At 38.3% G+C, this 26,830-nt stretch overlaps 1 protein-coding gene across 8 annotated transcripts in view; it reads left to right on the forward strand.

Annotated features, from left to right (window-relative positions):
- Window positions 1-26,830, forward strand: part of SYNE2 (spectrin repeat containing nuclear envelope protein 2) — a 326,466-nt gene that overhangs the window by 68,749 nt on the left and 230,887 nt on the right. For all 8 annotated transcript variants that reach the window (XM_061429086.1, XM_061429085.1, XM_061429088.1 and 5 more), the window contains 7 exons: window positions 10,238-10,299; window positions 11,493-11,588; window positions 11,695-11,772; window positions 11,861-11,953; window positions 18,211-18,392; window positions 20,648-20,844; window positions 26,315-26,415. In XM_061429086.1, coding sequence (XP_061285070.1) covers window positions 10,238-10,299; window positions 11,493-11,588; window positions 11,695-11,772; window positions 11,861-11,953; window positions 18,211-18,392; window positions 20,648-20,844; window positions 26,315-26,415 — 809 coding nt within the window. The remainder of the gene's footprint in view (window positions 1-10,237; window positions 10,300-11,492; window positions 11,589-11,694; window positions 11,773-11,860; window positions 11,954-18,210; window positions 18,393-20,647; window positions 20,845-26,314; window positions 26,416-26,830) is intronic.

The raw sequence follows: 26,830 nt of genomic DNA on the forward strand, positions 1-26,830 counted from the left end.
TTCAGAGGAAGGTGATTTTCAGAAGAAAAGTGCTCACAGTATTAATGTGGTTGTTAAAAAGTAGTAGGGAGTGAGAAATATGTGTTAAAAGAAATGTGGTCATCTCTTTGATTTATTCATTCCACAGATATTTTTTATTGAGCAACCCAGGTGAGTCAGAAGAGGGTAAGAAAGAAGAGAAACAAAAAGCACCCCAGATCCTAGGCATGTTATTTGCATTGCGGGCTCATTTTCATGTGCTGGAAGTGCAAAGTTTGTTTTTGCAGAGAGCCAGGAGCTGTGTTCCGAGTGGCTGGAAACAAAAGCCTCGGTGTGAAGGTCTCAGGTGTTTGCATGAGGGCGCGGTTGCCTCATGTGGCTACACGACCTGGCTGGATCCTACATGCTAAGGCCCAGAGCAGAAATTCCTTGCTGTGTGTCACAGCGTTTCCCAGCCAACTAAGACCTTAAATCTCTGGATTGACTGGGGAAAAATAGCAGCAAAGCCCCACTCGCACCTTCCAGCCAGATAACCAACAAATACTTTTTGAATCCGAACAACATGAAATGCACAGGGGTACGTACTGCACGCAAGATGAGGAGCAGAATCAGGGTTGGCCTGTGCTCTCCTGGGGCTCACAGGCTAACAAGGAAGCAGATAGTAATCAAAGAAGTTCACAGGTCTTAGCCGCTGTTTTGGGGGTAACAGCATTATGGAGATATAATTCAAGATGTGATTCACATACCATGCAGCTCACCCACTTATAGTGCAATTCAGTCATTTTTACTATACTCACAAAGTTGTGCAACCATCACACTTAATTTTAGAATGTTTTTATCATCCCCCCACCCCCAAAGAAACCCCATACGCTTTCAATATTATTCCAAAACCTCCTCCTCCTCCTTGTATCAGCCCTGAACAAACACTGGTCTTCTTTCTGTGTCTATAGATTGTCCTGTTCTGGATGTTTCATACAAATGGAATCATATACTGTGTGGTATTTCGTGATGGCTTCTTTCGGTTAGCATAATGATTTCAACACTCATCCATGTTATAGCTAATATTCATTTGTATAGCTCGAGCATAGGCTGGGCCAAGGATTGGTAGCCTTTTTTTGTAAAGAACAAAGTAGTAAATATTTTAACTTGGAGGTCCGTATGGTCTCTGCCACAACTATGCAACTTGCCATTTTAGCATGAACAGACAATATGTACATTTTACAGACAATATGTAAATAAATGAATGTATCTGTGTTCCAAAATAACTTTATTTACAAAAATAGGCGATAGGCTACATTTGGCCTTTGGGGTTATCAGTTGTTGATCTCTGATCTACATCACAAGTGTTTAATCCTCTTAACAACTCTGAGGTAGGCACTGCTGTCCCCATTTTACAGATGAGAAGACTGAGGCTCACAGCTTGTATGTGTGGCAAACATGGATCAAACTCAGGTAGTCTGCCTCTAGAGTCCATGCTCTTAGACTTGTCAGTGATTATAAGTTGAAGCAAGTGCTTAAGTAGTAGAGGAAGACAAATCGGCTTAGGTTTCCTTTGGGATGCAACTATTGAGCTGAGCCCTGTGTGTAATTAGAAGTTAAGTACGTGAAGGGGAAGCGTGGTACAAACAGGTGTGGCAGCAGGAACATAACTTCTAGAGGTCCTGGAGGAAGATGGAGTGTCTGGAGCGCTGGGCACCAGGAAAGGGTAGTGTTAATATGTGCTGAGGCTGGAGAGATGCTGTGGGTGAACCATGCAGGGCTTCATAGGCTGTTCTGCTTTTGATCCTCAGAGCAGAGAGAAACCATCCGAAGGTGGAAAAGGTGCTGTGGGCAGATTTACTAGTTGAAGTGGAGAATAGATTGAAGGGAGCAGAGCCAACTTGATTGGCCGTGGCTGCGGTCTGCAGCAGAGCTGATGGTAGATGAGGCAGGAGGGCCATCAGATGTAGAGAGGGAAGTGCATCTGCCAGAGCCACGTGGAGCAAAGTTGGCAGGATTTGGCAATAGGCTGTACCTGGGGCTGATGAAAGATGGTGGCGTCAAACCCATGAGACGAAAACACAGATGAGAGCAAGTTTGGCGAGAAGTAGGGAGGTAGAGTGTGGTTTCAGTCCTGGAATGCTAGTTTGACAGTCCATTGCTGTTTCTTGTTTTTTCCTTTTCCGTAGCGACAATGTAGGTTCTCCAGGGAGGAAGTACTTGAATGAAAAGAATTTTGAGGTAGAGACATGTTTGCATACTGTGCTTACAAGATATGTTAGCAAAGACTTAGCTTCTAAACTCACTCTTCTGATTCAGTAAGGAAGGCCTCAGTCTTGGTACTGTTTATTTTTCTTTCTTGCTTCTTTGTTTGGCGTATGGTTCGTTGCAAGAAAATGTGTTGTAAGTTGTCGCCTTGCTTTCTCTATTGGTTAACAGTCTCCCCTTTGGTAGCTCAGTCACAGGCCTTTTCCTGTTTATTCCTAAGATATTTTAGGCTTTTCTTGTTTTGATTGTGCATGCCTGTGTGTTTTCTTTCTCTTAATTTGTTTCTTCATTTATTTCTATTTGTTATCATCTCCTTGAGAAACAATAGAAGAGGTGGCCTTATTGTTTTTAGTTCCCTTTCTATCGGATAACAGCTTGGGTAAGATTCTTTGGGATGGCTGTTGGAACATGTGGCTAAAATGTGTTGTATTATTGTCTTACTGAATTTATTTATCCTTACTGTGGCTGTCCCAACTAACAAGGGAGTTGGCAGGATTGTTTCAGGGGAGAGAAACAGGGTCTCATTAGTACATGGTCTTTTGTTCAAGACATTTTCTTAGCAGGAGAAAGAAATTGCCCAGGGGTTTTTATTTATTCACTTTATTTTTTTGAGTTTATGTTGTTTTTTAATTTTTACAATGTTGTGTTGGTTCCTGCTCACAGCAACGTGACTCAACCATAATTATACATTATTTTTATATGTATAAAATATATACTCCCCTCTCCCCCATCCCACCCCCTAGGTCATCCCAGAGTGCCAGACTGGTCTCCCCGTGTTATACAGCAACTTCTCACCAGCTATCGGTTTTACACATGATCGTGTATATATGTTGATGCTACTTTCTCCATGTGTCCCCCTCTTTCCCTCCCCAGCTGTGTCTAAAGTTGCCCAGGGGTTTTTAAAACAAGGATTAGGATAAGACCTAGGCCTAGTAACAGTTGCCAATAAATTCTTCTCCAGGCAACGACAAGTTCAGTTTGAGCCTCAGTCTTTTCATCTTTACTAAATCTTTCAGTCAGCTAAATTTATTGAGTATCTCTTCTCTACATGGCACTGGGTTAAGAGGAAGCAAAAGCACAAAAGGATAAAAGTTTAGTTTTAAGGTTTGTACACTGAGTAGGAGAGAAGCCACGTGCAGTGCATGACTGCAGTATGTGAGCAGCAAGCGGTAATGACCGTAAGACTGAAACAAAACTTTTTCACGGAGCTATCCTATCATAAAAATACAGATGGGATCATTATAAACCCGTTACTTTATAACTTGCTCTCTTTCACTTAAGAAAATACACACACACACACGGGCACATATATATCTACTTTGTTCTTTTGACTAGCCAGATATAATTTTCTTCCTTCCTGTTGATGTGGAAGGTTTATGATCTTTTAAAAATTTTCTTATGGTTCAACAGCTGCTTTTCTGATTTAAATAGTGTACCTAAATCATGTTTATTTTGAATTATCAACTTTAAAAATATCATGTATAGTAATTAATTTACATATAGATTCATTCATTCAGTCGACAAGTTTTGACTGTCTTTTACTTCTTGGAGCTGGAGACCCAGTGACCAATCCAAACAGTCCTTGCCCTTTAGAATTTCTTTTCTTTGCCTGCCTAATCTAGAAGGGATGTACAGGAGATTGTTAATTAATGTTGTCTCAGGGCAAGGAAAGTGGGTGTTTGGGGAAATTAAGAATAACTTTGAATTCTATTACTGTTTGAAAAAAATGTTTTATGAGGATTATATACTTTCTAATGGTAAAGATTAAAAAAAAAAGATCCAACAAAGTGTTGTGGTAAGCCAGAGCCAGAAGAGACTATTTCTGTTTTGCAAAGGGAACACTGAACAGGATATGTCTTATTTTAACAAATGTCGGTCTAACACCCACCATGTGCTGGGTGCTGGGGTTTTTGTGGGTCCAGAGGGATATGGAAGAATTGTCCAATCCAGAGGGTACATAGCATATTGATGCAGAAAACAGTGTAACTCAGTTGGGGAACTGTAGATACTCTGGTTTGGCTAGGGCAGTAGGATATGAGTGGAGAAATTATGGGAGATGAGTCAGGAAAAAGTTGATCAGAGTCAGATTATGCGTGACCTAGAATGTTAGACGAAGATTTCATTAAGGAATTAGGGAATGATCAAAAGATTTTAATGAGGAGAATGAAAGATCCAAGTAATAAATCTGGGGCCATGTGCAGTAAACCTATAATCAGTAATCCACCAGTAGAAAGGGAAATTCCTGGATAGAAGGAGATTACAAAGCTTCCTTGGTGATCTCATGCAGTAGAGAACATTCTTGGAGAAGCCACATTGTAGTAATGCATTCCTCTGTATTTTAGTGAAAATGTAAATTAGAGATTCTTATGCCTGGGTGACTTTTAATAATGGGAAGGACTGCTGGAGTCAACATTTTAGATGAACTTTTGTGAAACTGGACCTTGCTGAGACCCAGTGGCCATGGTAGTTTTATAATGAGCTTAGTAATGAATTTATAATCCACCCTCTTTAATTGAGCTTAACTCAATTTGTTTTCATTTAAGTTCCCCTCCAGCTAAAGATATGAGTTGCTAGCTCACAAAAGGCAGATTGAATAAGAACAAACTCAGGGATTAAATGTTATTTTTATGGTAATGACACCTAGAGAAAATCTTTTCCTTCTTTGCCTCCTTTCTTAAACTCAGCCAGATTTTTTCCAAGAATGATAATCAAGGACACCTATATGGGCCTGAATAAAATTCACTGACTACATTTTCCTGCCTTATACATATTTCTTATTTGCCTTAAAAAAATTAGGAGACAGAATTTCTCACTGTCTCTACTCCTTGGTATTTTTAAAAACTCATCATTATGGTAGATTTTATTATTCTCTTTCTGCTTTTGTTTTTTTCCATCCCTAACGTCTGCTGATTAAAAAGTCCTATTCTCATTATTTAGCCATAAAAAAGAATGAAGTAATGCCATTTGCAGCAGCATGAATGGCCCTAGAGATTACCATGCTAAGTGAAGTAAGTCAGACAAAGAAAGACAACTATCTTATGATATCACTTAAATGTGGAATCTAAAAATGACACATATGAACTTATTTACAAAACAGAAATAGACTCACAGACTTAGAAAACAAACTTATGGTTACCAAAGGGGAAAGGTGGGGAGGAGGAATAAATTAGGAAGTTGAGATTAACATGTATATACTATTATATATAAAATAGATAATCAACAAATACTGTATAGCACAGGAAACTCTATTCAATACTCTTTAATAACCTATATGGTAAAAGAATATGAAAAAGAACAGGTGTGTGTGTGTGTGTGTGTGTGTATATATATATATATATCTGAATGATTTTGCTGTCCCCCTGAAATTAACACAACTGTACTCCAATATAAAATTAAATTAAATTTAAAAAATTAAAGAAATAGAATAAAAAAATAAAAGGTCCTATTCTCTTCATGCCATTCTGTGAAAAGTTTTATTATTGTGTTAGAAAGTTACTCTGAAAGTTTAAAAAATAAAACCCAACATTAATAAAATCTCACCCACTCAAATCAAGTTGCTTTAAAGCATGTAGATCTCAATTATTTTTTCCCCAATGGGTCAACCTTTGAAAAGAACAAAAGGTTACTTATCCTGCCATAGGGTGAGCTATTTGGCTCTGATTCCTGTTGAATTAATAGCACTTTTCAAGGGTAAGACAGTATGGAAGTGTGGGAAAGAGTGTCAAGGGATAAGTGACATGGCAAGGACAAAGCATTCAATCGAGTGGTTATAAAGGTGTTTAATGACACCTGGGACATCTTTGTTTGCTGTTAGCAAAGGGTCCTTGTTGCATTTGAAGGTTTCTGATTTCCAGGATGACCAAGTATCCTGTATTTGGACAACGCATTCATTAAAAGCCATGAAATTTCCTTTTTAAAGCTTTTCATGAAGATTTCAATTGCTAACAGTAGAGTTCCGGGTGGGGATTTGTACTGACTGCTCATCTTACTGTTTTTCTCCTTGTTTTTATTAGATTTTAATCAAATTATGTAAAATTTTTGGTTATTTTATATTTGTTTGTGTAGATTATAGATTGGGTGCTCGATTATTGAGCACCCTTTAAGGTGTAAATGAGCTACAACTAATTTCAGCTGGTAATACAGAAAAAATGAAATGGATTTAAAAAGTTGAGGAAATCCACCAAGGTTCAGTGCATCTTTAATCTCTAGTTACAGTTATAAAGACCCTAAAATTCCATTTACTCAGGTTCTTTTCATTTTCTCACCCTGAGCTCTCATCAGATTAAAACATTTTAAAGAACTCAAACTAGGTGTCATGTCAACCATTTCAATTTAACCGTGTTAGAGATTAATAGGGGTGAATGGGAAGAGTCAAAGGAAAATAGTGTTTTAGAAGATAGAACAGTCAGCTTTTCAAAGAAGGAATGCAAACACATAAAGGTAGATTTGACCTTCTCAGTATAGAGTAAATAAAATATAACAATAATAATTAGTAAAATTATTGTTATTCCTACTCTTTTAGCAAATATTTATTTAGAATCTGGCCAGACTCTTCCAGGCCAGAATGTTTCACAGATGAAACATCTTGCTTATGTGCTGCTTAAATTCTATTGTGAGAAGAGCAAGACATTAAATGATAAACCTACAACATATATGATATACAGAGTGCCTGAAAAACTGTGGACAGAGGTTTGTAACATTGTACAGAAAGTGGTGATCAAAACCATCCCCAAGAAAAAGATAGGCAGCAAGGCAAAATGGGTTGTCTGAGAAGGCCTAGCTGAGAAAAGAAGTGAAAGGCAAAGGAGACAAGGAAATATATACCCCTCAGAATACAGAGTTCCAAAGAAGAGCAAAGAGAGATAAGAAAGCCTTCTTAAATGAACAATGCAAAGAAATAGAGGAAAACAATAGAATGGAAAAGATTAGAGATCTCTTCAAGAAAATTAGAGACACCAAGGGAACATTTTATTTATTTGCATTTATTGCAAAGATGGGCACAATAAAGGACAGAAACGGTAAGGACCTAACAGAAGCAGAAGATATTAAGAAGTGGTGGCAAAAATATGCAGAATAACTGTACAAAAAAGGTCTTAATGACCTGGATAACCATGATGGTGTGATCACTCACTTAGAGCCAGAAATCCTGGAGTGTGAAGTCAAATGGGCCTTAGGAAGCATTACTACAAACAAAGCTAGTGGAGGTGATGGAATTCCAGCTGAGCTATTTCAAATCCTAAAAGATGATGCTGTGAAAGTGCTGCACTCAATACGTCAGCAAATTTGGAAAACTCAGCAGTGGCCACAGGACTGGAAAAGTTTAGTTTTCATTCCAATCCCAAAGAACGACAATGCCAAAGAATGCTCAAACTACCGCGCAATTGCACTCATTTCACATGCTGGCAAGGTCATGCTCAACATCCTTTAAGTCAGGCTTCAAAAGTATGTGAACCAAAAACTTCCAGATGTTCAAGCTGGATTTAGAAACAGTAGAGGAACCAGAGATCAAATTGCCAACATCCGTTAGATCATCGAAAAATCAAAGGAATTCCAAAAAACATCTACTTCTGCTTCATTGACTACGCTAAAGCCTTTGACTGTGTGGATCACAACAAACTGTGGAATATTCTGAAAGAGATGGGAATATCAGACCACCTTACCTGCCTCCTGAGAAACCTGTACTCGAGTCAAGAACCAACAGTTAGAACCAGACATGGAACAACAGACTGGTTCAAAATCGGAAAAGGAACATGTCAAGGTTGTATATTGTCACCCTGCTTATTTAACTTATATGCAGAGTACATCATGAGAAACGCTGGGCTGGAAGAAGCACAAGCTGGAATCAAGATTGCTGGGAGAAATATCAAATAACCTCAGATATGCAGATGACACCACCCTTATGGCAGAAAGTGAAGAGGAACTAAAGAGCCTCTTGATGAGGGTGAAAGAGGAGAGTGAAAAAGCTTTCTTAAAACTCAACATTCAAAAAACAAAGATTATGGCATCTGTTCCCATCAACTCATGGCAAATAGATGGGGGGAAAAAAGACAACAGTGACAGACTTTATTTTCTTGGGCTCCAAAATCACTGCAGATGGTGACTTCAGTCATGAAATTAAAAGACTGTTGCTTCTTAGAAGAAAAGCTATGACAAACTTAGCGTATTAAAAAGCAGAGATATCACTTTACTGACAAAGGTCTGTATAGTCAAAGCTATGGTTTTTCCAGTAGTCATGTACACATGGTGATAGTTAGAACATAAAGAAGGCTGAGCACTGAAGAACTGATGAACTGTGGTGCTGGAACAGACTCTTGAGAGTCCCTTTGACAGCAAGGAGATCAAACCAGTCAGTCCTAAATGGAATCAACCCTGAATAGCCATTGGAAGGACCGATGCTGAAGCTGAAGCTCCAGTACTTTGGCCACCTGATACGAAGAGCCGACTCGTTGGGAAAGACCTTGATGCTGGGAAAGATTAAGGGCAGGAGGAGAAGCAGCTACTCAGAGGATGAGATGGATAAATGGTGTCATCGATTCAATGGCCATGAGTTTGAGCAAACTCCAAGAGATGGTGGAAGGACAGGGAAGCCTGGCATGCTGCAGTCCATGGGTTCACAAAGAGTGGGTCACAACTGAGCGACTGAACAACAATACTACATATGTAGCTTACATAGGATGTTAAAGGTGGTAAGTACTGTAGAAAAAAAAAAAAAAGCAGGACCACAGGCAGAAGAAGAAGGGTTGTTACAGTTTAAACTAGGATGGTCAGAATAGACCTTTACAGATGAGTGCCACTTAAACCAAGATTTGAAGGAGATGAGGGAGTTAGCTTGTGGGGATAGCTGAAGTAAGAGTATTCCTGGAAGAAAAGAGAGCAGTGCAAAAGCCCTCAGGTGGGAATGTGTCTGGAGAAATTTGAAAAAACAAACAAATAAACAAAAAACCAGATAGGCCAGAATGGCTGGAGTGGAATGAGCATAAGGAAGCTGGTGGGGTGAGGGCAGGGGGCAGGTGGTGTGGGGCTTGTAGCCATTTTAAGGAGTGAAGTGAGGAGCCCTTGCACAGTTTGGAGCAGAGCGGTTTCCTGATCTGAGTTAACATGGACCAGGATCGTTATAGTGAAGGTGGGAGAAGTGGTTGTATTCTGGATGTATTTTGAAGGTGGACCTAAGAGGATTTCCTGAGGCTTTGGATATGAAGTGTGAGAGAAAGAGCAATGGCAGCTTGTGATGTAGGAGGAAGTCAGAGTGTAGGGGAAGCATGATGTCGGTGTAGGGCTCTCTCTTGCCCCGGGAAGGAAGAGAAGACCCACCTCGAGTGTTCAGATCTTTCCTGGGACCCTCTTCCCGGTTAGTCAGAATGAGAGCTGGCACTTGCTCTGTGTTTCCTCGTTGCCAAGGTCCGTTCACTTCGAGTGAATCACTAACAGTCTCTCGCAGTGTGTACTGCCCACGAGGAACCTGCTCCATGTCCCACAGCTACTCAGTAACAGAGGCAGGATTTGAACTCAGGTCTCTGACTCTAATTGCAGCTCATTTATGGTGAATTCAGTGGCAATATATTCTTCATGATAAATGTCAAAACTAAACTGCCACGACTTTATGAGCCTTTAGGATGTTTTCAGGTGTTCTGGGTTTATCTGACATTCCAAGTGTTGTTGGCTTAGACTGCAAGTCCTTTAGGATTATCAACTTTTTTTTTTTCTTCTTTACAGGTCTTTGTACAGCCCTGTCAAGGTTATGTAGGGGCTTAATTCTTTTGTCAGTAAAAAGTATTAAAAAACCATTGTTTCTTGCAGTTAATCTGTGGGTTTGAAAAAAATCTCATATCAACATGTTATTTCCAAAACATTTCTTGGAAAAACGTCTGAAATTTAGACTAAATTCCAAGAAAGTTTATAAGATTGTGAGACACACGCACATTCCCAAAGTGACAGACCTTTAATGCTCTGATTTGTTCAAATGGCTTCTGAGGCTTCTCATTTTCTAACTGCCGGTGTCCTTTTTAAACAGCGGAACAGGAAGACACTCAGAAGAAAACCTTCACCTGCTGGATAAACTCACAGTTGGCAAAGGTGAGGAAAAACAGAGCAAATCAAGCTAAAAATATATTTAAGTGATTCCTCCTGTTCTCTCCTGTTTTGGTCTCCAAAATGGCAATGGTGACAGATTGAAAATATGTGTTGAATGTCACCTTGATCTTTGGTATTCTGTTTTGATATATTTGTTATTCTTTCCTAACACTAAAAGGGGGCACTTGGGCACTTCTGTTAAGGATGTGGGAGACAGTGCTATAAAATATTTAAAGCAGCAACATCTGTTTTATCAAATGTAATTATAATGGAAGTCCTATATATTGACTGTTATGTTAGACACTGTTAAGTTCTTTAAATGTACTGACTACTCATTACATTTCATTGAATTTGCAACATCCCATGATATAGATAGTATTGTTTCTATTTAAAAAACAAGGAATGTAAGGCACAGAGAAGTTGTGTGACTTCTCGAAGGTCCCACAGCTTACAAGTGATAATGTAGTAGTGTGGTGTTAGCTGCTCATGCAACCCCATGCATGGGCTCATGAAGCCCACCAGGCTCCTCTGTCCATGGAAGTCTCCAGGCAAGCCTACTGGAGTGGGTTGCCATTTCCTACTCCAGGGTATCTTCCCGACCCAGGGATCGAATCTGGGTTTCTCGCATTGCAGGCAGATTCTTTACCATCTGAGCCACCAGGGAAGCCATGAGTGATCACACTGGGATGCAAACCCAGGCAGTCTGGACCCGAGACCTTGATCTTAATCTCTGTGTCACCCTGGCTCTCAGTGATGCCAAGTGCCTGGGTAACCTAGATACAAAAATGAATGAGCCTCTCTCACAGGCCACCCATCCTAGCCCAATGCTTGTAGTTCTAAAAAGAATCAATTCATAAACAGGTTATTTCAGAAGTGTAATCTCCTCTCCAGATGGGTCACTATTGGCTGATTCTGACTATCTTGAATGCCACTTCTCCGCGCAGGTTTTAAGCTGTCAGTGAAAGCTGAAAGGGTGTTGTATTATTGGAAATCTACTGTGAGTTAAGTTCACTTCTTTCCTTAACATGTTTGGATGTGGAACTTTGTGTGTTTTCTATCATCCTGTTAATTAAGAAGAAAATCGCTACCGAATCTTAGCTTTTGCAGAGATCCTAAAGCACATTTATGAGATTCTTAATGTTACCATGTTGTTGTTCCAAACTGTTAACGATTACTTTTCTCGTGACCTTTGGTAGCACACCCCTCCCTCAGTTGTAACAGACCTGTTCACAGACATTAAAAAGGGGCATGTCCTCCTGGACCTGCTGGAAGTACTCTCAGGACAGCAGTTGGTAAGTTTTTAAAATTAAGTCGGCAAGCTTTTAAAACGACATTAAGAAATTTTGTGGATTAAAAAAAAATCACATTTCTGAGTAATATATTTTGCTTGAATCTCAGCCTCGAGATAAAGGATCTAATACATTCCAGTGTAGAATCAATATAGAAAATGCTCTGACATTCCTACAAAACCAATCAGTGAGTATGAAATTCACATGAAAATTAGTTGGGGAGATTAATGCTGTGAAATATTTTCTCTTTTCTAACCTGCATTTTTCTTTTCCAGATCAAGCTAATAAATATTCATGTTACTGATATCATAGATGGAAACCCATCCATTGTTCTTGGCCTCATTTGGACAATTATACTGCACTTTCATGTGAGTAGTTTGATATGAAAAGTGTTCCTCTTCTAATTACCACGGTATAAAATAAGTGTAGCGCAAAAGTGGGACGACGCTGGAGCTTCTTTAGAAATGGGCCCCTTTGGAAGTCTTTTCAGGTGAAAACCATATAGCTGACCTTTTGTCACTTACGTTACTCTTCAATTGAAAATTGAATGCTAAATTATCATGATATACTGAAATAGCATATATGTATCAGCCCCAGCCTGAATAGGACTTGCCGTGGTAAATTTTTGTTTACTCTGGCAGAAGAGAGAATAGGAAGCTTTTGGAGTAAATTCTGGAAAACTAACCCACTAAACTTGGTAAAAATCTCCCCATTTTTGAGGTCCCTTGTCTGTTCTAATAGTCCTGCAATGTCTAGTTCTGTCCCAAGACTGACTCATAACTTTTCTTTCATTCCATGAGTATTTTTGAGCACCTACTATGTGCTTGCTTTTGTGCTAGGACACTAAGAAAAGAATAGCAAATAAGATGATTAGAGTCCTGACTTTATGACACTTAGGATTGATAAATACATACTTTCAGGCCTGGAATTTTGAATTAGTGCATGTTTTCTGGAGCTACTTAAAAAGTTTACATGTAGGTTATCTCCATAATTACTTTAAAAATAACTTTAAAAATTATATGGGGAATTTATATCCGTACACCCGTGGCGGATGCATGTTGATGTATGGCAAAACCAATACAATATTGTAAAGTAAAAAAAATGATAATAATAATAAAAAAATTTAAAAAAATTATATGGAAAGCAAGTGCTTATTTTAGGAAAAATAGAAAGTAACATAACTAATTTATATAAAATTTCAAACAAAATGAGACTTTGTATCATTTCTGTATACTTATAGGAGAAGGCAGTGGCACCCCACTCAAGTACTCTTGCCTGGAAAATCCCATGGATGAAGCAGCCTAGTAAGCTGCAGTCCATGGGGTCGCTAAGAGTCAGACACGACTGAGCGACTTCACTTTCACTTTTTACTTTCATGCATTGGAGAAGGAAATGGCAACCCACTCCAGTGTTCTTGCCTGGAGAATCCCAGGGGTGGGGGAGCCTGGTGGGCTGCCGTCTATGGGGTCGCACAGAGTCGGCTGCGACTGAAGTGACTTAGCAGCAGTATATCTATAGTTGGTACAAAATAGACTTTGTATCATTTGCAAAGGGAGGCTTTGTATCATTTCTGATTACCTGTATTTGTAGATATAGTAGAATAATATGCATGAGGATGATGAAAACTAAATTTAGGATTTGGAGTTTTTTCCTCTGGGAAGGGAAGGAAATGGAATTGAATGCACAAAGATAGAGGCTCAAACTGTGTTTTGTTTCTTTAAAATTATGAACTAAATGTGGTAAAATGTTAAAATTTAATAATTCATAGGCATGTTAAATATTTTTCCATACTTTTTAGGGTATTTGAAATATAATTAAAATTTCAACATAGATAATAAAAAGAAAGTCATCTAGAATTTCACCACTCACAGATAACCACTTCAATTAATTTGATGTACAGTCCTCATGACATAATATAGCAGGAATTAATATATATATTCGTGCATGTCTGTCTTAAACAAAATAGGATTGTGCTCTCCATATTGTTTTCAAGTTATCCTAATTATCATCTTTCTGGGTTTATATATATTATAATGGAAGCATGGTGTTCTATAGTAAAGCATATATTTCATTAATGGACTCTCAAAATGCTCACAGTTTTTTGTGACTAAGCAACTCCAAAAAATTTATCCTTAAGATAAAACTTTTGCATATAATCTTAATCATTCCTATGGGCCAAATTCCTCGAAACAACATTCTTGGTCCATAAAGTTTGCAAAATAAAAGCTTTTTAAAATTTTGTTTTAATATTGTAAATGAAATTTTGGTAAGAGTATAACACACACAGAGAAAAAGGCACAAATCTTAAGTGTAGAGCTTGATGAATTTTCATAAATTAAACACATCCATGTAACCACCATGTAACTGAAGATAGAAAGATAGAACATGGCCAGCATGTCAGAGCCCCAGGTCCTTCTCCCAGTCTCTGCTCTCCTTCCCTTTAGATAACCACTACTTTGATCTTTATCACTGGTTAGTTTACCATTTTAAACACAATATAAAGGGAATTATAACTGAATTCTTTTGCATACACTATATAATACTCTTCTGTATCTGATTCATTTTCTTTAACATCATATCTGTGAGATTCATCCTCTTAATGTCTTTCCTTTTCATTGCTGTGTATGAATATACCAGTGCATGAATATTCTAGAACCTATTTACCATTCTGCTGTTGACGCACATTTCTTTTGTTGCTAGTTTTAAGCTGTTACAAATAAAGCTGCTAAGAACGTTCTTGTATATGCCATTTGGTGCCTTTGGTGGCCTCATTTCTGTTGCATATTTATCTAGGACTGTTAACTGCTAAGCTGTAGGGCATATGATCTTTAGCTTCAGTAGATCACTGCCCAACAGTTTTTTGAACTTTTTCTGATTTGCACTATTATCATAGTTTGAGAATTCTTTGCGCCAATTCTCACTAATCAGTTCAGTTCAGTTCAGTCTCTCAGTCATGTCCAGCTCTTTGCAACCCTATGAATTGCAGCATGCCAGGCCTGCATGTCCATCACCAACTCCCAGAGTTCACCCAAACTCATGTCCATTGAGTCGGTGGTGCCATCCAGCTACTCATCCTCTGTCGTCCCCTTCTCCTCCTGCCCCCAATCCCTCCCAGCATCAGAGTCTTTTCCAATGAGTCAACTCTTTGCATGAGATGGCCAAAGTACTGGAGTTTCAGCTTCAGCATCAGTTCTTCCAATGAACACCCAGGACTGATCTCCTTTAGGATGGACTGGTTGGATCTCCTTGCAGCCCAAGGGACTCTCAAGAGTCTTCTCCAACACCACAGTTCAAAAGCATTCTTCAGCGCTCAGCCTTCTTCACAGTCCAAGTCTCACATCCATACATGACCACAGGAAAAACCATAGCCTTGACTAGATGGACCTTTGTTGGCCAAGTAATGTCTCTGCTTTTCAATATGCTGTCTAGGTTGGTCATAACTTTCCTTCCAAGGAGTAAGCATCTTTTACTTTCATGGCTGCAGTCACCATCTGCAGTGATTTTGGAGCCCAAGAAAATAAAGTCTGACACTTTCCACTGTTTCCCCATCTATTTCCCATGAAGTGATGGGACCAGATGCCATGATCTTAGTTTTCTGAATGTTGAGCTTTAAGCAAACTTTTTTACTCTCTCACTTTCATCAAGAGGCTTTTTAGTTCCTCTTCACTTTCTGCCATAAGGGTGGTGTCATCTGCATATCTGAGGTTATTGATATTTCTCCCGGCAATCTTGATTCCAGCTTGTGTTTCTTCCAGCTCAGCGTTTCTCATGATGTACTCTGCATATAAGTTAAATAAGCAGGGTGACAATATACAGCCTTGACGTACTCCTTTCCTATTTGGAACCATTCTCACTAATACTTGACATTTAAAAAAAACATTTATTTTAGGTATTCTGCTATGTGTAATGATTTATAGAAGTTTTAAAATATATTCTGGATCTAAGTCCTTTGTTGGGTATATATATAAATTGCACATACCTTCTCTGACTCTGTGACTTGCCTTTTCAATCCTTTAATTAACAGACATTCATAATTTTAATGTAGTTCAAATTTATCAGCTTCTTTTTTTTTCTTGTGGCTAGTACTTTTTATGTCTTTTAAAGAATTCTTTCCCATTGCCAATATCATGGAGATATTCTCTTACTTTCTAGAATAGTTCTTTCCAGTAGAACTTTCTGCAATAAGGGGTATGTTCTATACTTGTACTGTACAGAATAATAGATACTAGCAACCTATGGCTATTGAACTCTTAAAGTGTTGCTAATATGTCTGAGAAATTAAATTTAAAAATTAAATAGTCACATGTGGCTACTGGCTATCATATTGGACAGCATATCTCTAAAAGCTTAATTATTTCACATGTTACGTTTAGATCTGCAGTCTTTCAGGAATGAATTGGTTTGTCTGTACACCTGAAACTAATACAACATTGTAAATCAAATATACTTCAATACAGAGTTAAAAAGAAGAATAAATTGATTTGTGTGAATATGTTATGTTAAAGCAATCAAGAATTACTTTTTCCATATGGCTATCCAGTTGACCCAACACTAATTTTTTTTTTTCCCCTTGCTTTGCTGAGAACTTGACTTGAGTTAGGGATTACCAAGGACATTGATAAGCATTGAAAATCTTAACTTACAGAAACTGATACTTTTTGCAGGGGAATGAAGAAATATCACATTTTCCCAATAATTAGGATATATAAGGAAGAAAAACTGTCCCTTTACATAGGGTCTTGAAAGATACTAAACACATCTAGTATAATTACTAGGCAACTTTAAAGCAATTGTGTGCAGAATAACTTTCTCATTTCCAGAACACTTTTTGTCTTCTGTTTGCTGTGATAGCAAGTGTCTGCACTTCCTGTGCTTTTCTCTTTTTTTTCAATTGGAGGAAAATTGCTTTACATGTGTTGGTTTCTGCTGTTCAACATCATGAATCAGTCATAAGTATACATATACCCCTCCTTCTTGAGCCTCCCTCCCTCCCAGCCCTCTAGGTCATCACAGATCACCGAGCTGAGCTCCCTGTACTATACAGCAGCTTTCTGCAGCTATCTGTTTTACACGTGGTGGTGTATATATTGTCAGTGCTACTCTCCCAGTTCATCCAACCCTCCCCTTTCTCCCGCTTCACGTGTTCACGTGTCCAACATTAATTGAAGAGACCTTCATTTTCCTACTACGCTATAGTATCACCTTCATAAATCAAGTAGTCATGTAGGTATGGCTCCATTTTCAGATTGTTCTGTCCCATTATTTATCCTTGTACCAAGTCTATACTAGATTAATTTCTTTAGCTGTACAGTCAGTCTTGATATCTGATAGTGTGCTATCCTACTTGTTTATCAAGATTACCTTGGCTTCTCTGCTCTTTGTATCTCCATATAATATTTTTTTATTGAGATGTAATTGAGATATACCATTGGGTAAGCTTATTGTTAATTTACACACACAACCTACTGGAATTTTAATGAGGATTGATTAAAGTATAAAATCATTTGGAAAAAGTTGACATCTCTTAAATAATGCATCTTTTAATCCAAGAATATAATATTTTCATTTTTGTTCTGTTCAAAAGATTTTAAATTTTTCATTATGATTTCTCATTTGACTGATGGGTTCTATAACAATCTATGACTTAATTTCTAAATATTTGAAGTTTATTTTTTATATCTTCATTAAGTTCTAGTTTAATTTCAGTATGGTCAGAAAATATAATCTGAATTATTTCAGTCCTTCAAAATTTCTGTGGCTTGCTTTATGGCTCAGCATGTCAATTTTGGTAAATAGTCTATATTTACATAAATATATTTATATAAATACACATGCACTGGGTCCCATTTTAGGTGCAAGGCGGTTTGCAAACCAGATCAGGTTTGTTCATTGTGTTGGTCACACCTACTATTAATGGTTATTTGGGAAATCTGAAATTATTGGAAAAAAGTGTACATCTTTCAATAACACAGCTGTTTCTAGATTTGTCTTTTAACATTTTCTGTAGGTATTATCATATTGCCATCCAAGAAATCTGAATCAATTTATGTGTTTCCAGCAATATATGAATATTCATTACTGTTATCTTTTAAAAACTTTTGCCTGCATTACGAGTGAAAACACTGTCTTCTTGCTGTATACAATTAGATTTCTGAAGTGATCAATGAGGTTATTTTTAATATATGTAAGAGGGATTTTTTTCTCTCTTGAAACTTAACATCTCCATGTGTTTGATTATTTTTTCCTGTATGTATATTTGTTTTTTAATTGTTTATAATCAAGGGTGCATTTTAATTGACCCAGTCTCTCCAGAAATTTTCTTGACTAGCTCAATTAAGCTCAGTTGAGTTTTGATTGACATATGTTGAGCACCAGTGTAGTGCTCTGTAAGCATGGTGGGGGTGGTGAATAGATGCCTGCCTTCAGTAGTCCACTGAAAGAAAACCAAAGTGTAGCCCCGGATGCCAAATGGCATTGTTCAGGGACTTGTGCGGTGCTCATTTTACCACAAGTAAACTGTTACCGTTAAATGATACTTTTTAGATCTTGTTTTGGCTGAAGGTTTTGTCTCAGTGCTGCTAACTTATGATTCCATACACATTAACAATGATTATCTCTTCCTTAGATTGAGGAGCTTGCCCGGACTCTTCCTGGCAATTACAGTCAGCCTTCCCTGGACAGTGTGAGTGCAGTTGACTCCTCTCCTACCTCAAGTCCTCCAGCCAAGAAATGCTCCAAAGTCCAAGAAAGATGGCGGATGTCTGCAAAGAAGGCTCTTCTCCAGTGGGCTCAGGAGCAGTGTGCCTCGTAAGTAGCTTGCTGTGACCAGGGGAGACACACAGGGTAGCTGTACCCACCAATATAACCTTACTGACCTCCAGGTCTGAAAATCTGGCCAAATAGGTGTGACAGCTACCTGAAAACTTCCCTGTCAGAAGAAGAAAATGCTCACTCTCTCCTTCTCGCATTGAATTTTTCACATGTAGATGTCTGCGAGCTCAGCCACTCTTGGTTTTAAAGACCAGAAGGTGGTATCACCTGAGTAACTTATCTCACTCCCATGCCCATGTATAGGTGGCCCGTTATGGTATACAAATAAAGTAGTCTTCAAATATCCTTTTCGTTAAGCACAATTCCCTTATGCATCTGGAAGGTGGATTTAGATTTTAAAAAGTTTTACCATGCTGGGAGTTCTTTAAAAATCAAGACTGTTTTAGTTGACTGTGTATTCTCTTAATTTTAGCCTTATATGTGTTCACGGTATAGTTGGCAATAAAGTTAGGAAGGAGTTACGGTTGAAAATGTCAGGGGTAGGAAGAGGATTTCCTTTATCTGAGGTGATCATGGAGTGCCTTTCTGAGGAGACCTTTGAGCTGAGACCTGAAGAGATGGCTTTAAGTATATGAAGACTGGGGAGAGTGTCCAGGCAGAAGGATTAAAAGGGCTATCGAGAAACAGGAATGAGGCTGGTGTTGCTATGTGTTGGAAGGTGGAGATGCTAAAAAATAGCCTCTGAACTGAAAAGGAACTTTTAAGACTGAGGAACGAAGTGGGCAACTCCATAAAGTGCAATTATGAAGTTTATTGTGGGTCACTTACAGGCAGGATCAGGCAGCCAGGGATCCAGAGGCACTCCGTGCCCCCAAAAGGGGTACAGGGGGATTTAAAGGGGCCAAAGCTAAAAAACAGAATCAATTACGAAGAGAGAGGTATGTCTGCACCAACAGGAACCAGGGGTTTTTTGCTCTCCCTGGGGGTCTTGACCATTAACCATCTGTGTCAGCAAAAGGCATTCTTCCAGTTTTCATATCAGATGAAGGCAAGAGAAAAAGTTGATGGGGAACTTACCTGGCTTGGGCATATTCCTCGTGAGCAGGCCAAGCCCGGTCATGCAGAGAGAAGAGGGGATGGGACTAGCAGGCCTAAGCTGAAGCTGACAAAATGGAGTCAGTGTGGTCCGGCCACACTGCAGCATTGTAAGAAAGGAGAGATAGAAAGACGGGAGAGGTCAGGAGGAGCCAAAGCTTGTAAGGCCTTGTGGGCCAGAGTGAGCGATGTTATTCTAAATATAATACAAACTATGATGTTTTTTTCAAATAGTTTTTTATTGTGATAAAATATACATAGCAAAATTTACCACTTTAACAATTTTTAAGGGTACAGTTCAGTGACATTAAGTACATTCACAGTTGTGTAACCATCACTGCTAACTGTCTGCAGAACTTTTTTCATCTTGTGAAACTAAAGCTCTGTAACTGTTTAACACCTCCCAACCCCACCTTCCCTTCAGCCTCTGGCCACCAGAGGTCTACTTTCTTTATCAATGAATTTCATTCTGCAAGTTTCCTTATATGAGTGGAATCTTGTAGCAGTTTTCCTTCTGTGACTGGCTTATTTCATTCAGCATCATATCCCTAAGTTTCATCCATGTTATAACATGTGTCAGAATTTTGTTACTTTTTGGACTAAATATTTCATTGTATGAACATGCTCCATTTTGTTTATTCATTCATTCATAATCCATTGTAAGCAGAGGAGTGACAAAGGCAGTCATCTATCCAGTGAACTATTGACCATTGACTTGGCACAAAATATTGTTTAATTTTTTCCAATGAGAAATAAAATTATTTCTTCCAGTGAAAAGAACTTAATGGTTCGTAGAGATCCAAACTTAGTCAAGCCAACAGATTGTTGAATGAAGAGCATTAAATTTGAGTATCACTGTCATGTGAAGGACTTTTAAAGACAGATTTCAGGCCGACTTCCAGAGTATGATTCAGGTAGACCTGGGGTTGGGCCTGAGAATTTCTACCTGCAGTCCAAGTGAAGCTATTACTGCTGGGCCAGGGGCCACACTTTGAGAACCAGTATTTTGTAGTGTCGTGAGCCTCATCGAACTTGACATTTTACTTTAATTTGATCTTATGATTAAAATAAAATACTTTTCTAGGTTGACTGACATAATTTGATTTGCTGAAATTTAAGTCCTGATGAATAGATTAGAGGTACTTTGGTATAGTCTTTTAAATAGTATTTTTAATGTTTTTATTCTTTTGTGATAGATATGAATCTGTCAATGTGACAGATTTTAAGTCAAGCTGGAGAAATGGGATGGCTTTTCTGGCTGTCATTCATGCCTTGCGACCAGACCTGATTGACATGAAGAGTGTGAAGCATAGATCCAACAGAGATAATCTGAAAGAGGCCTTCAGAATTGCAGAACAAGAATTAAAAATCCCCAAAATGCTGGAACCAGAAGGTAAAGAAGCTTCTTTCTTTTTGAAACAATGTCCAGTGTGAAGAGGATTTGAAAATAGTATCCACATATGAGCAAACATAACAGCATGATATTTAAGTCCTGGAGGGTTTAACTTTACACTCTTTTAAATTTCATGAAATTAAGAATTTCTACCAATTACTTAGACTTAGTACTTGCAGGGATGATGTCATAGCTGAAAGCAAATGATGCTGTTTTGTGGAATAACGTGAGTCTTTGTCTTAATTTCCTTTTATTGTGTTCTGTATTGTGTCCTCATTGATTTGATAATTCTTTTCTAAAATTTCTCAGTAAGATATTACTTTGAGTTGTCTAGGTGGCTCAGATGGTAAAGAGTCTGCCTGCAATGTGAGAAACCAGGGTTCAATCTCTGGGTCGGAAAGATCCCCTGGAGAAGGGCATGGCAATGCACTCCAGTACTCTTGCCTGGAGAATTCCATGGACGGTGGAGCCTGGTGGGCTACAGTCCATGGGGTCACAAAGAGTCAGAGATGGCTGAGCGACTGACACTCTTCACTTGAGTTGTCTGTTTTCTCTGTACCTCCCTTTTCCTGTTCCTCTCCTAGTTAAAGCTGGACCTCTGTGAGGACAGAAGCTACTTTCCGTCTCTTCCTCTGTGGCGGGTCCAGCTTTGCCGTTGACTGTGCTCGGTTTTGTTGGATGGTTAACAACAGTAGCAAAATCCCAAATACTGGCTATACTCAAAGAGATAATTATCAGGTTATGTTTAACTTCATGAAATTAAGATTTAAAAAATTCACTTCTGGAAAAGCACTGTACTTTGGATTGCATGGTTTCCCAATGTGCGTGCTAAGTTGCTTCAGTTGTGTCTGACTGTTTGTGGCCCTGTGGACGTAGCCCGCCAGGCTCCTCTGTCCATGGGATTCTCCAGGCAAGAATACTGGACTGGATTGCCATGCCCTCCTCCAGGGGATCTTCTTGACCTAGGGATCAAACCTTATGTCTCCTGCATTGGCAGGAGGGTTCTTTCCCACCAGCGCCACCTGGGAAGCCCCTTCATAATGTATCCAAAGCTTATTTATTTATTTATTAAAACAAACAAAAAAACAAAGCACCAGTAAGGTCATAAAAACGGCATGTGGTGAAAGTTACAATGAACTAACAGGTCAAGAGGTACAAATTCTAGTCTTGGCTCAACAACAGGGATGTGTACATCAGTGTTTAATATTAGGCTCTCTGAAACAGGTATGTACGTGTGTATGTGTGTGTATGTGTTATACACGCACATGTTTAAAGGATGTGTAGCACAGTTTACAATAAAAATATATGATGCACTTTATTAGAACTTCCATTTAGCCCCCAGATGCCTATGATGATTTTTGCCAAACTCTTATATCCATCTGTAGCCAGCCTCTGGTTGCAGTTGCTGAACCGGTACAGTTCTGACATCAGTGTGGGTGGGTAACTTCCTTTGCATTAATGAGTAAGTGCAACAGCAAAGAGGCATGTCAGAACTTCACTTGTTCTTCAGTGATGTGAATAAATTATTGCTGAAAGAATACTGGAAAAGTTTGAGTTTTATTATAGTCACAGTTTGACAACTATAGACAGGACATACTTTTAAGATTAATGTGCATTATTAACAATTTCTCCATCTCTTTCTTAGCACTCAGAAAGTGTTAGTCTCTCAGTCATGTCTAACTCTTTGTGATCCCATGGACTGTAGCCTACCAGGTTCCACTGTCCATGGGATTCTCCAGGCAAGAATATTGAAGTGGGTAGCCATTCCCTTTTCCAGGGGATTTTCCCAACCTAGGGATTGAACCTGAGTCTCTCTCATTGCAGGCAGGTTCTTTACCATCTGAGTCACCAGGATAGCCCTCTTAGCGCTCAAGGAAACAGCAAATCAAGCCCACATTTGCTGATTTTCTGTGGTATAAATCTTGCCTCCAATGTGAAGTCATTGAACACATTGGGAAAAGATGCACAGTAGTATATCATTGCATATTATTTCTATCTTACAGATACTATAAGCATAGTCCCAGGCGTGTAGATAAGTAAACTGCAAAGAAATAGTTGAGTACTGATGAGTTTTGAGTATTTATTACCCTTGTTTTAATATAATTTATGTAATTGTACATTTATCTAATTTAATTTTTAATGCTGTGTTTAACAACTGACTTATGGAACTGCTGAAAATTTAACGATCAGCTCTCTCAGGCTGATATAAGCACATCACTGACTGAGTTGACTATGTCTTTGTCACTTAACCTTTCTGGTTTTCAGTAGCCTTATTAGGATATATTCACATGCCATGTGGTGTACCCATTTGACTCTACAATTGAATGGTTTTTAGTATATTCACAAAATTTGCAACCATCATTACAATCAAATTTAGAACATTTTCGGCACCCCCTAAATAAACCCAGGGAGCCCATTAGTAGTCCCTTGCCATTTCCCGCAACCTCCCAACCCTGTCAACCCTGCCTCCCCTCCACTCATAGCCCTAGGCAACCACTAATCTACTTTCTGTCCCTGTAGATTTGCCAGTTCTGGAAATTTCACATGAATGGAATCATACAAATACCTGGCCTTTTGTGGCTGGCTTTCTATATTTTATTTTGCTGACAAAGCAAGAGAATTTTGGGGGGAAGTTTGCCTGGGTGGGGAGCAGCTGGATAAGGAACCCAGGAGAACTGCTCTGTGACTGACTTCTTTAAATTAAGCATAATGTTCAAAGTTCACCCGTAATATGTTGCAACATTTATTGATACTTCATTTATTTTTAATTTTTGATATACTTTATTTTTAGGAACAGTTTTAGATATACAGGAAAATTGGGAAGGTAGTACAATAAGTTCCTGTATACTGGACACCGTTTTCCCTATTGTTAATATCTTAGTGCAGTACACTAGTTACAATTAATGAGTCAGTATTGTTATGTTATAATAAAGGCAGTACTCTGTTCACCTTTTCTTAGTCGTCCCCCAACGCCTTGTTTCTCTTCAGGATCCTGTCAGAATACATTACATCTAGTCATCATATCTCCTTGAGCTCCTCTTGACTGTGATGATTTCTCAGACCTTTTTCTGTTTTGTTTTTGATAACTTGATGGCTTTGAGGATTACTGTTCAGGTATTTTGCTGGATGCCTCTCTACTGGAATTTGTGTTATGCTTCTTCTCAGACTGTCAGCTCGAGAGCACTGTTGATGTTGACCTTGATCTCCTGTCTGAGGTAGTAGTTGTGAGTTTTCTCCACTGTGAAGTTACTCTTTGTTTCCCCCATCCCATACTCTCCTCTCTGGAGGGAAATCACCAGGCACAGCCCACGCTCAGGAGAGCTATGCTCACTCTCCTTGAGGGCAGGTTGGCTACATAAATTATTTGGAATTCTGCACAGGAGATTTGCCTATTCTTCTCCATTTATGTACTTATCCAACTATTTATGTCACTGTAGACTCAGTACTACTTTATTCTATTGCTCTAATTAGAAAAAATTCCGTTCATGGGCAGTTCCTTACTCTGGCACTACGAGATGCTCCAGGCTCATCTTCTGTACTTCCTACTGTAGTCCTGGGTCAGTCATTCCTCCAAGGAGCCCTGGTTCCTTTTATTGGAGAATGGTATTGGAAACCAAGGTCTGGGTGCTGCGTATGCTCACTGCTACTGATTCTTACTTTTTTGAAACTTAGTTGTTTTTGTAGAAGTTAAATTAGGTGATATTCCTAAGTTAGGCTAATGGTTCCATATTTCTATAATGTTAGGTTTGTTATTAGTCTGATTTCTTGTTGCTTGTTAATAATCCTTCTTATTTGACCTTCACCCATCTTCTTGTTTTTTCTCCCCTCCTTTATTTTTCTTACTTCTTTTTGTTTTTTAATCTTTTGTCTTGCCTAATTGACTTTTCATTATCTTTTAAAAATTTCTTCATTTTCCCCCATGCTTTGCTTTATTTCCTATTTCTGTTTTTTAACTGCTTCTCTCCTTGTGTTTGCTAAGCCTTTATTACTAGTGTTAACTATTTTCTCTAGTCTAGTATGTGAAAATAACCATGCAACTAGAGGAATAAACAATTTAATCAAAACAAATTTCCACTGTATAAATGATTTCCTATAATTCGTTTTATATAGTTTAAATAATAGGTCAAAAATGTGAAGTACATCATGATTATTTATGCAGACCAAATACCAAAGTCATATTTGAATAAGGGAATTATCTTTTGAGACAATCTTGTTAATACTTTTATTCACTATGCATTCCTTCTTATCCAGTAAAAATATTTTAAAGTATCCAGTTAAGGTGATATAATTATTTTATGTCTCTTGATATTCATATTTTTTCCAATAAAAGATAAAATAACTCTTAGGGATCCTTTCTTTATTGAAACCCCACTCCTACCTTTTTATTGATTCTTTTTGTGTGCTTACTGTCTTTACGTTTATTATTTGGATATAGATTAGTTTCACTTCTTCTCTCAGCTGACTTAAAGCACTCACTGGGAAACATGTTTCCTAAAGCATGCATAATTTGTTGTATTTGTTTGTTTTTCTCCTAACTGCAAGCTTGTTGAGGGGCAAATAATGTCTTAAGGCATCTAGCATCTACTCAGGAGTCTAGCATCTACTTGCTGAATGGAGGGATGAGACAGTCCCTATGAGCAAAGTCTGAGCCTTACATGTCATGCTTGTGACCTGCATTTGTTGACTGTCCGCAAATATTTTTAAATTGATTTTAATGGAATTAATAAACATAGATTTCCTTGTCAATATCTTCACTGGACATAGCTAAAGACATCCCCAAATCATGTGTTCATTTTACCTGTAACGTACTGCAATCTTTTCTTTTGATTTTGCAAATTACTTAATTTATTATAGGCCTGGAGATGTTCTGCCCTTTAATTAATTTATAATATTTTAAATTTGTGTAAATCAGCATTTTCCACATTTATTTCACCATGGACAATTTCAGTACAATGCAAAGACTGGCCCATAGACGGCTCTCAGTAAATGTATTTGTTCCATGAATGAATGAATAAAATCTTGTGGATGTTTTGAACAGATCTTCTATACAGCATATACTCTTTGAGATTCTTTAGGTACAAGTGCAGAGACCAGTGTGTCAGGAGTGAATTCCGTTTGCTCTATATTCTTAGACTCCTGGAGGAGTTTCTGCATTGAATCACCAGAAAGAGGAAGGCTTTCCTTTTCCTTTCCACCCTCCCTGACTACTTATGTCCTTGTACACACAACATGCACAGTGACTTTTTTATTATTAGGAAACCAAGGCTGTGCATGTACTCCTGCCAGGATTCAACCCAGCTCCATCTGACTCCAGATCTAAACTCTTAACTACTGCATAGTCTTGGAGCAAGGGTGAGTGTGCAGAGATTGCATGATTGGTTGACTGCTTTGATTCATTTCATGTTCATTTCAATACTGTTCTTGAGTATTACAGTAAATCACACCTGAGGCTGATTGGTGTATTTTGCAGACGTGGATGTTGTTAATCCTGATGAAAAGTCGATCATGACCTATGTGGCACAGTTTCTGCAGTATTCAAAGAAGGCACCTGGGTCTGGAGATGAAGCCCAGGTATGTCTTTATAAGTACAAACCAAGCTCATTTTTGTTGTACCCTACTAATGGTTTAATTGTTAGCATAGAGGCATAATTTGCACACAGATCTTAACTGTACAGTTCAGTGAGCTTTGACAAATGCACACACTATATGTCATACTTTAATCATGACGTAAAACATTTCTGTTACCCAGATGTTTCACTGTGCCTCTCTGTCCCTACTCCTCTACCCTAAGCAACCAGCACTCCAGTTTATTTCACTGTAGATTAGTTTTGCTTATTTTTTTTAAAGTTAAAAGCAGTAATTTCTTAAACTTTGCTGAATTACCTAAGACAACATTTAGATAGGTACTATATAGGACAACTTATAGCAGGCTTTAAAAACAGTTTAGAGATATCAGACTTTTCTCTGTTGTAATTTTTAGCAGCTT

Source organism: Bos javanicus, chromosome 10 (assembly GCF_032452875.1).
Source record: "Bos javanicus breed banteng chromosome 10, ARS-OSU_banteng_1.0, whole genome shotgun sequence".
In the NCBI taxonomy this organism is placed as follows: domain Eukaryota; kingdom Metazoa; phylum Chordata; class Mammalia; order Artiodactyla; family Bovidae; genus Bos; species Bos javanicus.